The 14,269-nt window shown below is 41.4% G+C and overlaps 1 protein-coding gene across 2 annotated transcripts in view; it reads right to left on the bottom strand.

Moving 5' to 3' along the window:
- Nucleotides 1-7,304: 7,304 nt before the first annotated feature.
- The window catches only part of LOC117552578 (phospholipid phosphatase 4-like), a 73,803-nt gene continuing 66,838 nt past the window's right edge, over nucleotides 7,305-14,269 (bottom strand). For both annotated transcript variants that reach the window (XM_034226167.1, XM_034226157.1), the window contains 3 exons: nucleotides 12,770-12,860; nucleotides 7,759-7,822; nucleotides 7,305-7,613 (listed from right to left, as the gene is read on the bottom strand). In XM_034226167.1, coding sequence (XP_034082058.1) covers nucleotides 7,319-7,613; nucleotides 7,759-7,822; nucleotides 12,770-12,860 — 450 coding nt within the window. In that variant the 3' untranslated portion in view covers nucleotides 7,305-7,318. The remainder of the gene's footprint in view (nucleotides 7,614-7,758; nucleotides 7,823-12,769; nucleotides 12,861-14,269) is intronic.

The raw sequence follows: 14,269 nt of genomic DNA, 5'->3' as shown, positions 1-14,269 counted from the left end.
AGATAACGTGGGTGACTGACGAATGGTGTGTGCCAGCGGTTCAAGTGACAGCGCAAATAGCAAGGGGCTTAGCGGACAGCCTTGCCTTGATCCTCTCGAGATAGCAAAATATGGGGAGCATACCTTGCCTGTAAGCACCATAGCTGTTGGGTTTTTATATAGCACCTTGACCATGTCAATAAAAGGGGCGCCAAAGCCCATTGCCCCGAGTACCGACCACAAAAAGGGCCATTCTAGGCGGTCGAAGGACTTCATCGCATCAAGTGAGAGAACTGCAGCTGGGGAAGGTAGATGTTGGGCCCCATCTATGATGTGTAGTGCTGTAGCGACGCGTCGACTTCAAAATATCGTCGACGGCATATTTCCGCGTCGACGCGTCGCTACACACACGTGGGTCACCCAAGGCAACAAGCAGTTCGCAATCGCACTTCAAACACAATGGAGACTGAAACGGCTACCACCTCCTCCTCACAGGATTGCGCACGAAGCCCCCAAACGAAAACATCTCGCCCTAGGTCTTCAAAAGCATGGGAATATTTTTTAGTTAGTCCAAAACGCAAAGATATGTATATCTCACTGAGACTGCTGCATAGCCTAGCAGAAGCAGCAGCTAGCTGTGGTGGCTACCATTAGCAGCTAGCATTTGCTCTCCGATGTTTACATACAAATGGAATTATGGATTATAAATTCAATCATTTTTTATACATGGACGTTAAAAACCTATGGATTAACCGATTCAGCCGCGTTTTTTCTCATTTTAATGCCATTGAACACGTCTTTTGATCAGATTGACAGACAGCTACAGTGGTGAGACGATCTCCCTAGAAGCTCTGTGAAGGTACGTGTTGTGATGACTGTATTTGCTTCCCCTGTCGCGAGTCCGGATCACTCAGTGATGATACTATATACTAGTGATGCACCGAATATTCGGCCACCGAAAATTATCGGCCGAAAATGGTTAAAAAGCACCGAAAAAATATCACCGAATGTCAGAACAGGCTTACGTTGGTAACCTAACGTGTTGTTGTGATGACGTAATAAAGACGCGGTGACCATGCTCGCAGCTGGCTAGACAAATTAGACAAATTGCTCGTGCTTACATGCTAAACTCTTATTGCACTTATGGTAACAAGTATTCTCCACATCGAGACGGGTAAAGTTTAACCACCTCGGAGCGCGTTCTCTCCGCCATCTCCGCAATGTGCTCCGCTGCATGTAGCAGCTGCGTGTGTGTAAACTGCCCCGCCCCCTCGCACACAGACGGGGGAGAGAGATCTCGTCTAATCGAAAATACATCATAGACGCATTTGTTGTCTTTGCATATTAGAAACGAGTTGGCGACACTAAGACTGCGATATAATGTTTTTTAGCAATAATACATGACATTATATATGTACTGTATGCATTCAAAAGTGCTGAATAAATGTTTTATGGACCCATAATAGTGATTATTATTTAAGTTAAGTTTTGCCATAATCATGTCTATTTCCATAATCAGGTAGCTGAACAACATTGGTAAAAAATGTATACATTATATATATATATTTCTATTAATCATTTTCGGCCTTTCGGCATTCGGTTTTCGGCCAACTGTTTCCTATTTTCGGTATCGGTTTCGGCCAAGAATTTCCCATTCGGTGCACCCCTACTATATACCTACATAATCTGTGGAATCTCAGCTTTAATCGGATATATTGCATGTGCAGCTACGATAAGTAATAAGGGTACTTTATCTTGAGTTCTGTGCCAATGTCCGTTAGCATTTTTCGCTCAGGGGTCATTTAGATGCTTCTTATGAGACTTGTGTTTGTTTTGGTAAACATGGTTTGTATCGTCAATTAGCTGAGATTATTTCCGTTAATCTGGTATAACACATTAATAAATTCTTAAATATTAAGATCCCCTGAGACACAGTATCGTGAAATTTTTTTTTTTTACATTATGTTTTTTATGAATTGAACAACAGAAAAATAATCGTTAGATTAGTCGACTAATCGATCAAATAATCGCCCGATTAATCGTTTTCAAAATAATCGTTTCCCCCCAGCACTAATGATGTGTAATAGCCTCCTTACATTGTCAGCGGCAAGCCTGGATTTTATAAAGCCTGTCTGAACGCTATGTACTAGATTCGTCATGTGAGACTGAATGCGCCTAGCCAGCACTTTGGCATAGATCTTTACGTCAGTGTTTAAGAGTGAGAGGGGCCTGTAACTAGTACACTCTGTCGGATCCTTGCCTTTTTAAGAAGCAAGGATAACAGGGCAGTGTTGACGTCTCTCAAAAATGAACCCTCCTTAATAGAAAATAATATCATCTCTACAAGCAAGGGGCCGAGCAAGGGCCAAAAGGTGAGATAGAATTCGGGTGGAATACCATCTGGGCCTGGCGACCTGCCCTTACGCATGTCCATTACTGCTTTCTCAATTTCGTGGTGTGTGATGGGGGCATTCAGATTTTCAGAGTCGCTGACAGAAAGAGACTCCATTTGGATATTATTTAAAAAATCATCGCATTCAGATTGTACAAAGCCACTCTCCGAACTGTACAGCTCCTTGTAGAAAGAAACAAAGGTGGTGTTCACGCTCTTGGGATCGGTTAGAACAGTGCCATCGATAGATTTAACACTGAAAATATCAGCAAATAGTTCATTGGTCCGAAGCCTCAAGGCCAGCAGGTGGCTAGGTCTGGCGGAGTGGAAGTAGTAAGTCTGTCTGGTTCTGTGCATAAGAAATTCTGAACGGCGTCTGAGGAGAGAATTCATTTCTTTTTTTATCAGGTCTTTTTGGAGAGCAACAGAATCGCTGTAATGGTGTTGTAAGTTAGCATCGAGAGCAGCATACTTTAGTTCTAATGCTTCCAATTTAGCTGCACGTTCCTTGTTTCGGGTGGATGCGTACAGAGTGGTGTTGCTTCTAATAAAGCCCTTTGTTGCCTCCCACAAAAATCTCGGGTCAGACACTGACCCCTTGTTGAACCCCAAAAACTCACGGAGGTTAGTCTCAAACTGAGACTTGTATGTTTCGTCACGCAGCAGTGAGGAGTTAAAACGCCATCTGGGAGCTCTAGTGGGGACAGCCCTAAGTGTGACAGAACAGTAGATGGGTTTGTGATCAGTCCATGTAACTGGTATATAGAAAGCCTTCCGAACATTATGAAATAGATCTTTGGACGCAAAGAGAAAATCTATCCTAGAAAAGGATTTATGTCTACCTGAGAAAAAAGAGTAATCTTTTATGGAGGGATTCATCACACGCCAGATGTCTATCAATTTGTTTTTGTTTTTGTGTTTTTGTTACCTGCGTAACACATCAGAAGCGAGACGTTGGTCTCTACTCTCTGCCCCACCTGTTCTATCCATACTGCTATCCCATACTGCATTGAAATCTGCGCCCATAACCAGACGAAAGCCTGTGAGATCCCGTAGAGTTTTGGTTAATTGGTCATAAAAGCCAGCCTCAAAAGTGTTGGGAGCATAGGCAGAAATCAATGCTATATTCTGCCCGTCGAGACGAATCTTGGCAATGGCCAGTCTCCCCTCTTTGTCTGTCCAAGAGCCGATCAGATCAAATTTCAGCTTGCGCCTACAAACTATCATCACACCCTTGGTCTTCGTAGGAGCAGACGAAAAGACAATAGGGTGATAGAGCCTATTTGCAAAGCGGGCCGCATCCTTGATGAGTAAATGTGATTCCTGTATCATGGCAAAGTCAATATTTTCTTATGCAAAAATCCTAAAATAGTGGTTCTTTTATGTGGGATATTCAGTCCCCTGGCATTAATGGAAATTAAATTGAGATTAGTCATAAGTAGAGTAGTGTAAGAATACAATATAAAGTATAGTCACCTCAACAAGCAGGATATGGTGATCTGGATCCCAAAAAAAACCTTCCCCAAAAAAGAAAAAACATAAAACATAAACAAACTCAAAAACAACCCAAGAAAAGTGAGGAGATATGTCCCTCCTCGACATTCCTGATAAGTCCCTAACTGGACAAATAACTCAAATCTGGGAACTCTAACTGCCTAATGCCCCGGCCACACGAGGACGAAAACGGCCGTTTGCGTTACTGTTTAGTGTCATATAGACCATTCGGCCATACGAGGACGACCGAATACGGCACTAAACGACTGAGGAAACGATAACGGGTCCCAAGGTGGATAGAACGGCATACGCAACGCTCTGGGGGTCAAACGGCTCCGTGTGTGCGCCCTATACGAACATTTTCTGATAGTGATTGCGCAATAGCAATAGCCCCGCCTCTCCCCACCTCTTCTGCTCACCTCCGTTTACCCCGCGCCATTGCTGATGTGTTTCGCCACCAACAACAACAATGGCGGATCGCAGAGTTGCTATCGTGCTCCGGACGCTACTGACCATGCTACAGTTCTTTGTGCAACATCTACAGCAGACTTACACATCCGGGGGGGATCTTACTCGCTGCTTTTGTGGATATGTACTGCAGCTTCAGCGATCATTTTCTGATAATGATTGCGCAATAGCCCCGCCTCCCCCCACCTCTGCTGCTCACCCCCGCGTTAAAGTAAACTGCACACTGAATTCAGATTATTTATCTTTCTCTCGATATGGACATAAACGCGAGAGAAGTCTAATCTGACAGGACGGAGACACCTCTCAAACTACCTAAACTAGTTATAAATATGTTTAGTTTACTGTTGGCCGGGTCACTCATTACTGGATCAGCTGCTGCATGATGAATTGGAAATGGGGGACCCTGATGTAAACAAGACGAAAGTCTTTCTCTGGTCTGCATCCCCTTAACAATTATATGTTTTGAGCTGTACTGTACCCAATATACAAGCTGTTAATACACTTTTCAATCAATCAATCAAAACAGACACTGACGCTGTCCAAAGAGAGGGTGGAAAAAGAGAGGCTCCGTGTATTTTTATTATTATATTATATAGAGTCGTTATTCATTTGTTTTAAAGCTCAATATATAATACAGAAGACCTTTGACTGGCACTTTTATAATTTTGTCGGAAGGTTTAAACTTGAATACACGTTGACTGGCGAAAAACTCTGCCCGGTTCCCTCGGCCCCCACCGCGGAGAATAAACAGAAGGGCAACCATGACAACCATGCTTCTTCGCTGCTTTTGTGGAGGAAGTTACAGCTCCACGTACAGGCTCCTGCATATGTACTGCAGCTTCTCCAGCGGTTGGAGCTAAACGGAGCGGTCTCGTGTGGGCAGACACTATCCGGATAACTATTGCGTGTGGACGGAAGCTTGTTTGCGATTGCGTTTGCGTTAATCCTATGCGTTTAGCCGTTTTCGTCCTCGTGTGGCCGGGGTCTAAGAGGGGCAGCACCATCACCAACCATTAGATCAGGTGATATCTGTTAATTGCTAGACAATGATCTAACGAACTGCTGAGCAACACGTCAGCGTAGTGAGTCATCAGCACACATGCAAAAGATCCATCACAACATCAAATAATCAAGAGAAACATTTAAATGTGGCCAAGTAACGTAAGAGCATGTGAAATAAACGAAAGAGATACAACAAGATAATAGTTTGTACCACTTTGACATGGAATGTCGATATAAGCCCAGCCATACAGCCTGCCCAACACCCACACGCATACACTCGCACCAGCACTCTCCCACCAAGCCGATACATCAGCGTCCGTACACTCTTAACTCCATCCCGCGTATAGGCACAAACCCAGGCCGTGCGCGGCCACCACGCCAACCATACACCCGAGAGCACGGATGCGCAATTATGGCACTTTGAGCTTCCATACATAATAGACACCCACAAACCTATGCCACAAACACACCGCCAGCGCGACAACCACACACGGAGCCCACACATACAACAGGACAAATTATGCTTGGCTAGGAATAGGCTACAAGAGAAAGACTTACCGGTCTACATATGGCCAGTGCATAATAAAAATAATTAAACAAATAAATGTAGAAAGAAAAAGGCAGTCCAAAAACTATGGTCTCTACGTATACGCCCCGCGGGTCGGGGGTTCCATCCAGACAGACAGCGTAACTGAAACTTCACACTCCCCCCACCCCCAAAGCCCTTAGAATGTTATGCCAAACACCTACGAATTATTAAATAAAACCGGAGCTCAAAATGTCTTACCACAATAATGCAGTGTTCTTCAGGGGAGGGGAGGGCTAATAATCAGTTTACTAAGACACAGTCCGGTCCGTGATAACACTTATACGTTTATAAACTTCTGATGCACTGCATAGCCTTCTTCGGGTCGTCAAAGCGGTGCTTAGTCCCACCAGGTGCAGTGAAGGACAGCACAGCCGGGTATCCGATGCCAAACGGGATCTTAGCCGAGTGAAGTAGCCGTTACATTCCAAAAAGGAGCGTCGCCGATCTTGCGTTGCCTTTGAGAAATCCTGGTAGAAGCTTATTTTATGGGTCTTCCACCTGACATCTCCGATTTCCCTCGCGACGTTTCTCATGTGCTCCTTTTGCTGGAATCTCAGGAAACGCACCACGAAAGGTCTCGGTGGAGCCCCGGGCCTGATTGGCGCTAGAGACCTGTGAGCACGCTCCAAATCCAGGCCCCCAGGAAAATCCGTCTGAAGGATGTCCGGCAGCGCTGTCCTCAGGAAGGATAAAGCATCTTTCTCCTCAGAATGCTCCGGTAATCCATAGATGCGTAGATTCACCCGCATATCCCTATCCTCATATTCCACTAGCTTAGCATTCAGCGTTTCTACCTCCGAAGCCAGGGCTGGCGGAGAATTGCGGCGCCGGTCTTCTGTGTCTTCCAGCATATCCAGCCGGGCCTCAGCACTGGTAATTCGGGTAAGCACGTCAGCTAGCTTCTGCTCAACAGCAACAACGGCTCTCCGCGTTTCCGATAGCTCTTTCCGAAGGTCAGTAAAGTGCTTTGTTTGGTCCTCAGATAGCTTTTGAAGAAGCTCGAGAATCGCGGTGTTGGTAGGCTCAGTAGCAGCTGAGTTCAACACCGACATGTCCGGTGAGACATTCGCAGGCTTCGGGCTAGCATTAGCCTTGAGAACCAGGTGTTGTTGAGTTGCATTAACTACGGTTTTCGGAGTTTTTTTTACTATTCGGCATGTTTAATGTAACAGATGACTATTGGGACTAATAACTCGTGATTGAGATAAAAAAGTATCACTGATAGTGGGATATTTAAGCAAAAATAAATGGTGATGGCGCCGGAGCCACGAACTTAAGCAGCCATCTTCCTCGAGGTCCACTCCTCCCCGACCAGTTTGCAAATCTTTTGAATGCATTTGTGGAAGGTGTTTTACATTTACAAAACACACCATTTACACAAATTATTTTTATGTTCACACAAATATTATTGAGACAAATCTAACCCCATACTCAGAGCATCGAGATTTAAACTGAGTGAAGACTGGAGTTGAGGTTGCGTGCAGTTTTAATGAGTCAGATATGTTTTGTATTTGTTTCACGAGTGCTGACAGGGGATCTACTTCGGCTGAGAGCTGGTACTCACAGGAGGAATGGCTGCTGGGGAAGCTCTTGCGTCCCTCGGAGACTATATCGGGCTCACCGGTGCAAAGCATCTTCGCATTTATCTGTCCATCCGGGAAACAACGGTGGAAGTAATCGGGCCTGGGTCTGAAAGAAAATAAAACCCAAAAGATGGTTTGCGTGTCTTTGATGAAGATAATTCCTGTCAAACAATGTATTACTCATAAATCTAATAAGCGTATGCTGCAAAATGTATCATCAGTGACAGATCTTGTTTGTTTGTTAAGCATACCTTCCAACAATCAACTTGATAGTGTTTGTGAAGACTCCATTCAATGCGAGGGCCAGGGACACAGCTGGAATAAGCAGATTGACAGCCAAATAAGCGTTTTGGATTACACAGACAAGGTTGACACATTAGCAATGTGGTAGCATTCATAGAAACAGTGATGCTGTAGTAAAATGATTGATATGTTTTATCAGCTCTTCTGACAAAATGTTCAAATTAAACAGCCAATGAGGTTTACTGGAGTTCTTTCTTGCAGCTGGACAGATGGTTGTCAGGATTAATGTGGTTATAATTTCTATGCAGCAACAGTAGAAATAATGTTTTATCACAGTGCAAGCTTAAAAAACAAATATAAAACACAACTAAACCTTTACATACATAGAAATAGACAAATCTCTATTTTAATGCATGGACATTTCTCCCATAGATTGTTTAATTGAGAGAATAATGTAATCCCTTGTGCATCTCAATGAAACACATTGTATAACATTCATATGCAGATATCTGTTTTTAGAGGTTTATATTATAAATATAGACCATAGATTCAAAGAACACATGTTGGCCTATGTATTCTGCCTCTTTTGCTTTTCAGCGTCATTCAACTGAGCTCTGCTAGAATGTAATTGTTAGGGCTAATCTGATTTAAAACAAAACAAAACAGCAAAATCACGTCCCATTGCCTATAGATTATGCATCTATCTGCAGATTCCAATACGGTATACATTAAATCATTAACCTAAGCATTACAAAAAAGGAACTTTGCATGTTCAACCCTTTTTTCTTCTTCTTGACATTCCATGCAATACTTTTGAGACATTTTATTCAAAGCCATGGTGACAATGATATTAGTATCTAACCTACAGTATGGGCAACATGATTGTGTGGTGTGATGGCCACAGCCACACATGGTAAAGCAATAACACTGAACCCTAACCTCTACTAGTTTTACCTCATTTCAGATGAAGTCAACCACATCAATAATTAACAGCACACATTAGATTTAAATGGTAAACCCTTTATTTGATTTAAATCTGACATTATTTAGTATATTTGCCCACATTTTAGCATAGTTAACACAGGTATTTTTTGTATTTCTAACTATATTTGCGTTACCATGGTTGTTAGGGGAGGTTCCTTCCTGGTTCAGCAAAAGGCGTGGCTGAGGGCTGAGGACTCATAAGTAGTGCAAGCAGCCAATTGGGCCAAATTGGGACAAACCATGTACTTCAATGTCAGAGGGGGGATTTGGGTTTGTCAGTGTCAGTTTGTATTGTGTTTATCTTTATTACCCTTGTCTCTATTTGGTTTAGCCAATCCACTATATATGTTCCATTTTGCATCATTGTCTTCATACATTTTTGGGGTAAATAAAAAAAAAAACCCAGTTTAACTCCTGTTTCATGTTGACTCAGTGCTTGGTCCCAAATGAATGAGAAATGCTGCAAACTGTTTGGTTTCATGCTGGTAAGTATCAATCAGATATGTAATTATGAGAAAAGTGTCTCTACAATTGTGGTGGCAAAATGATTTCACCCACTTAGAGCCAATCTAACTGTTAAGCAATTACTGCCTCTGCTCAACTTTTGGTAATGAGAAACGGAAGGACTGCCTTTGGTTGTCATGTAGGCATTGCACTGTACATTCATTTAATTAGCTCTGAGCCAAGCCACTGGGGCTCATCATTAGCTGATACCTGCCCTCACAGGTTAATCCCAGTGGCCTGAGGTTCAATTGAATGCACCCCATGTCGCAAGAGCGCAAACCCATTATCCTGCTGAGCTGCAGGGGCAAACTCAATATTATTTAACAGCTTGTTAATTGGGGCAAACTCTGCAGATGAAATGAAAATGATCCAGTTGACCGGTTGAAAAATAGAACATTAACTTGCAATGAGTTCCCTTTGACAGATCGCTCTTGGTGTGAGGAGGCATTATTGTAATAAACTCCAGCTCATATAAAGTATAGCCTCTGAGCGTTTGCTTATTATGATCATTAAAGTATACATACATTTTGGATGGCCCAACAGCAACAGTAGCACTAACACAGCTTTAGCAGTTCAGTTTGTACTGCACTTATGCCTGTTTGTGACACTTATGACATCAAAAGAGCGTTAGCTAGAGTAGCACAGCTCATAAAGGAGACTTCCTCTGACCTTGTGGCATATTTTAGTAATGTATTATTGTGGTGAAAGGTATATTCTGCCTTGCACTGGTGGAATGGAACACAGTACATTTACTCATGTCCAATTCTGAGGTACTTGTATTTTCATTTTATGATTTATTATGATATATTTTATACTTCTACTCAAATACATTCTGGAGGCAATATTGTATGTTTACTCTACTACATCTATCTGACAGATTTACCTACTTTAGATTTAGTTTATTAACAGGCACAACATATTTATTTAGTAGAGAATAATAGATAATAATAGAGAAACACTGACATATCATTATAGATATACAGCAGGTAAGGTAATTAAAATACGCTCCACCATTACTAGCTGTGATAAACACATTAATACATCAAAATCCAACAATTAATGAATGATTCTGAATTGTACACATGACGAGTTCTCTTTAATGTTGGAACTTTTATGAAGACGTTTGCACTTTTTCTTGAGTAAGATTTAAAATGCATGACTTTTCTCACAAGCCTCACTCATTTTGAATGGTATAAGAAACTAATTATGTCACATTAACCCTACCACAGAGTTTGCATTATTGAATGCCATGGGCAGAGGTGGGAAGTAGTGGAGTACAAATACTTGTTACTGTACTTAATTAAATTGTTCTGGTATCAGTACTTTACTCCACTACTTACTGACAACTCTTTACTTGTACTTTTTTACGTTTTTAACATGAATACCTGTACTTTCTACCTCTTACATTTTCAAAACAGGTTTGTTACTTTAGTTTTAATCTGTGTTTCATTACATTTAAAAGAACACTTCCGAATGCTCAAAGCGCTTACATTACATATTACACATATCAGACATGTAACAGTGAATACAGCAAATTAGGGTGACGTGTCTTGCCCAAGGACACAAAGTTAACGGTACTTTTTACTCAAGTACATTTCGAAGCCTATACTTCTATACTTTTAATTGAGTGAAGAGGTTTAGTCAGTACTTCTACTTTTACCAGAGTATTTTAAAACACGAATATCTGTACTTCTACTTGAGTAAAGCCTTTGTGACCTCAAGACTGGACTATTGTAACGCTCTGTATGTGGGTATGGACGAGGCATCAATTAAACGCCTGCAGCTAGTCCAAAACGCAGCTGCATGTCTCCTGACTGGCCACAAAAAGCGTGACCACATCACCCCAATTCTGGCCTCACTACTGGCTTCCAGTTCGGTTCAGAATTGATTTTAAAATCCTTTTATTTGTTTTTAAAGCACTAAAAGCTACAGCTACAGCTACATATAGGCTCCGGCCTATACTGTAGCTGAACTCCTCCAGCGCTACACGCCAGGCAGAGCCTTAAGATCTGCTGACCAGGCTCTGGAACACTCTTCCCTTCCATGTGAGGTCGGCCCAGACCCTAGGGCTTTTAAATCCACACTGAAGACACACTACTTCTCTCTGGCCTTCTAGTTAGAGTGGGGTCACGACTCCTGACTGTTCCATGTGTTGTTTTTATCTGTTGTGATTTATTGTGATGTAATGTGTTTTTTATGTGTTTATATTACATGTACAGCACTTTGGCTCGACCAAAATCGTTTTTAAATGTGCTCTACAAATTTGATTTGATTTGTGTATACTTTTGCCATCTCTAAACAATCTCAGGAACTCAGTCACATTGAGTTAAGACAGCGTTTCTGCCACCCTACCAAAGTCCCTAATGTGTTAGCTCATATTTGATTGACAGCTAATCTGACCTGCTGTTGATGACTGGAATAAAATCTCTGTATGTCAAAACAAATGCCAGTAAAATAATTGGTCTAAATCTTCTCAGTAGTGTCCTGATTTTGATAAACATAATCAAATCTGTGTTTCAAGTTTTAACACATTATACTACATTTGCAGACACCACATACTCTTCTAGTATTGAAAGCATTCTTATTGTCTCACTGGGAGATAACTCCCTCTACACGCATTAAGAAATGCGGTGGTCGCTATGAAACTCCCTTCTAATTGATGAATAATATCCTTTATGCTGTTTGACCCGAATAAAAATAATCACTGCAGAATCATCTCTGCATCATTCTCAGCAGAATGTAGTCTTTCTTTGGAAAGTCTAATCAAACTTCCGAAAAGGTCCCATTGTTTCATGACTGATGGATAATCACACAATAAAGCTTCAGGAGTTTGGGAATCATAAAATGTTATTAGGCTACTCAAAATGGGTGCATTGTGTTCTTTGCACTCAACGGAACAATAAAGGATTTGGTGTTAAAGCAGAGTGCACTCCAGTTCACGCTTTAACTTACAACGACCCCTGATAGATCTCGCGAAAATGTGGAATCGGACCATATGGAGAAAGAACTCTGTGCTGTTAGAATCTGTGGAGGTTAAACCTATAAAACCTTTTGGAAGTGCTTCTCTGCAGGCTGTAATTGGGCTGTTACATAGCACCCTAATCTGATGCATAGTCACCATTTCTCCACCAGATGCATCTCTGTGTGACTCTTTAATTGGATTTGTGTTAATGTTATTTAATGCTCTCTGATGCGCCAAAGCCTCTGCAGGCCTGTCGACCCAGCGGGAAATGGAAACCGGAGAGAAAGAGAGTGAAATAAATGGCCAAATGCTCTGAGAATGAAACCAGCAAGACTTTGTATGAGTTTTAAATATAATGTCAATTCAGATGAACTTGTGTTTTGCCATAACGACTGTAACAGTATAACACAGTTGAAATATCTGCACCACTGAACACAATAAATGACTTTCAGGTGACCAATTAGCACACGCCCTCCAGGTAGAACAGGTTATTAAAAACTCCAATATTGCAACTGTAAAATAAGACCAACAACACATTTTTTACACTTCAACTAATATGCTCCACATACCAAAGCATGCCTCTTTCAGCTCTGTCCTGTCCGTCCTCTGAATGATCTTCACCACAAATATCACCGCCAATGGGGCAAGAAATGAAATAGCCTGGGGGGAAATAAAAAGGAAAAAAGTACCGTTATTGTGACATTAGAGACGTGCCGCAGCTCTCCACGGGGTCTGTTTTGCAGGTTAATGGTAAAATGGCTTCTGCCTCCGGGAATGACATGAACCTATCCATTATTCAGAGTTAATTTCTAACAAGGCAAATTGCAGGGCCAAACAAGCCTCTTTATTGCTCAGTGGGGTCTCAGAGAAGAATTTCGCCCTCCACTTGAGAAGAGATTTGGGCTTCCTCAGCACCTCTGTAATTATTCATGACTCAGAATAGATTAATTACATTTTGGCCACATTCAATATATGTTCTTTGCCTTAAGCAACAGAGGTAGTAAAACAAAGACGGGGTTTCTGTTCCATTATTAAAACACGCATTCTGAATTTCCCTGGAGTGCTGTTCATCAGTCCCTGCCAATTTTGAACTCATTTTGTTCCTCACTATCCTCTTTGAAGTGGCTAGATTCAAACTATAAATGGCACTTGGATCAAAGTGCAATAACAGTTACTATCTGTACTGTAAGTGGAAATAAAAATCAGCCAACATTTATTTGATGTGTTCTCACATATGCAGAGACTTAACTGCTGTTAACAAATTGGAATCACCACCATGTTATATTGATGCATTTCATCTTTACTTCAATAATGGCTATTTTAACATACAGAGTTATGTTAAACAGTAGGATCTAATGAAGACACAAAATATATCATGCCTCAGACAAGGAGATTTTGTTTTCAGTCCTGGTTGTTGGTTTGTTTGTCTGTTATTCAGAAGGATTAAAGAAAAACGACTAACTTGATTTTAATGAACCTTAAGCACGTACGAACAACAAACCCATTACATATTTTCAATTAATCTGAAACAGGTGGCGGATACACGCAATCATTTTCCATTTTGTAAAAGACCTTAGAATGCCCTTCTATCTCATATTTGAGATCATTTTCCCCAAAAAGAAGAACCTTTGAATTATTAAAACTTTCATTTAGTTGATTTCCCTACAGTGTTGCATGACAGTGACAAATATTGATGTAACTATTTATTCCCCTACACACCTTTCAATTTAGTTTTCTATTCTCCAACAGTGCAATTGGGGATACAATATATTGGGAAGCTGTTTTGTTTTGCTCCTCTGCAGTCTGATCAGTGGTTATATTGAATAGGTCAACAAGGAATGAAATCAGAAATCCAATTTATTCGTCCAACAAAAGGAAATTTACATGCTAAATCATAAATAAAGGCTAAGATATCTTTTCAAATTCCTTGTGTTCCATAGATGATCAAATCAAACAGCAACACATACTTTAGCCCTCTTTTAACAGTTTGCACTTACACATACAGTAGATGCCTTTTGACAGTGGTGGCACGTTACACAACCACTATGGCCAAAATACCAGGAGGTATT

The sequence above is a fragment of the Gymnodraco acuticeps genome, unplaced genomic scaffold, assembly GCF_902827175.1.
Source record: "Gymnodraco acuticeps unplaced genomic scaffold, fGymAcu1.1, whole genome shotgun sequence".
Classification (NCBI taxonomy): Eukaryota; Metazoa; Chordata; class Actinopteri; order Perciformes; family Bathydraconidae; genus Gymnodraco; species Gymnodraco acuticeps.
The sequence above is the reverse complement of the archived record's forward strand: the minus strand, read 5'-3'. Positions and strand labels throughout refer to the sequence as shown.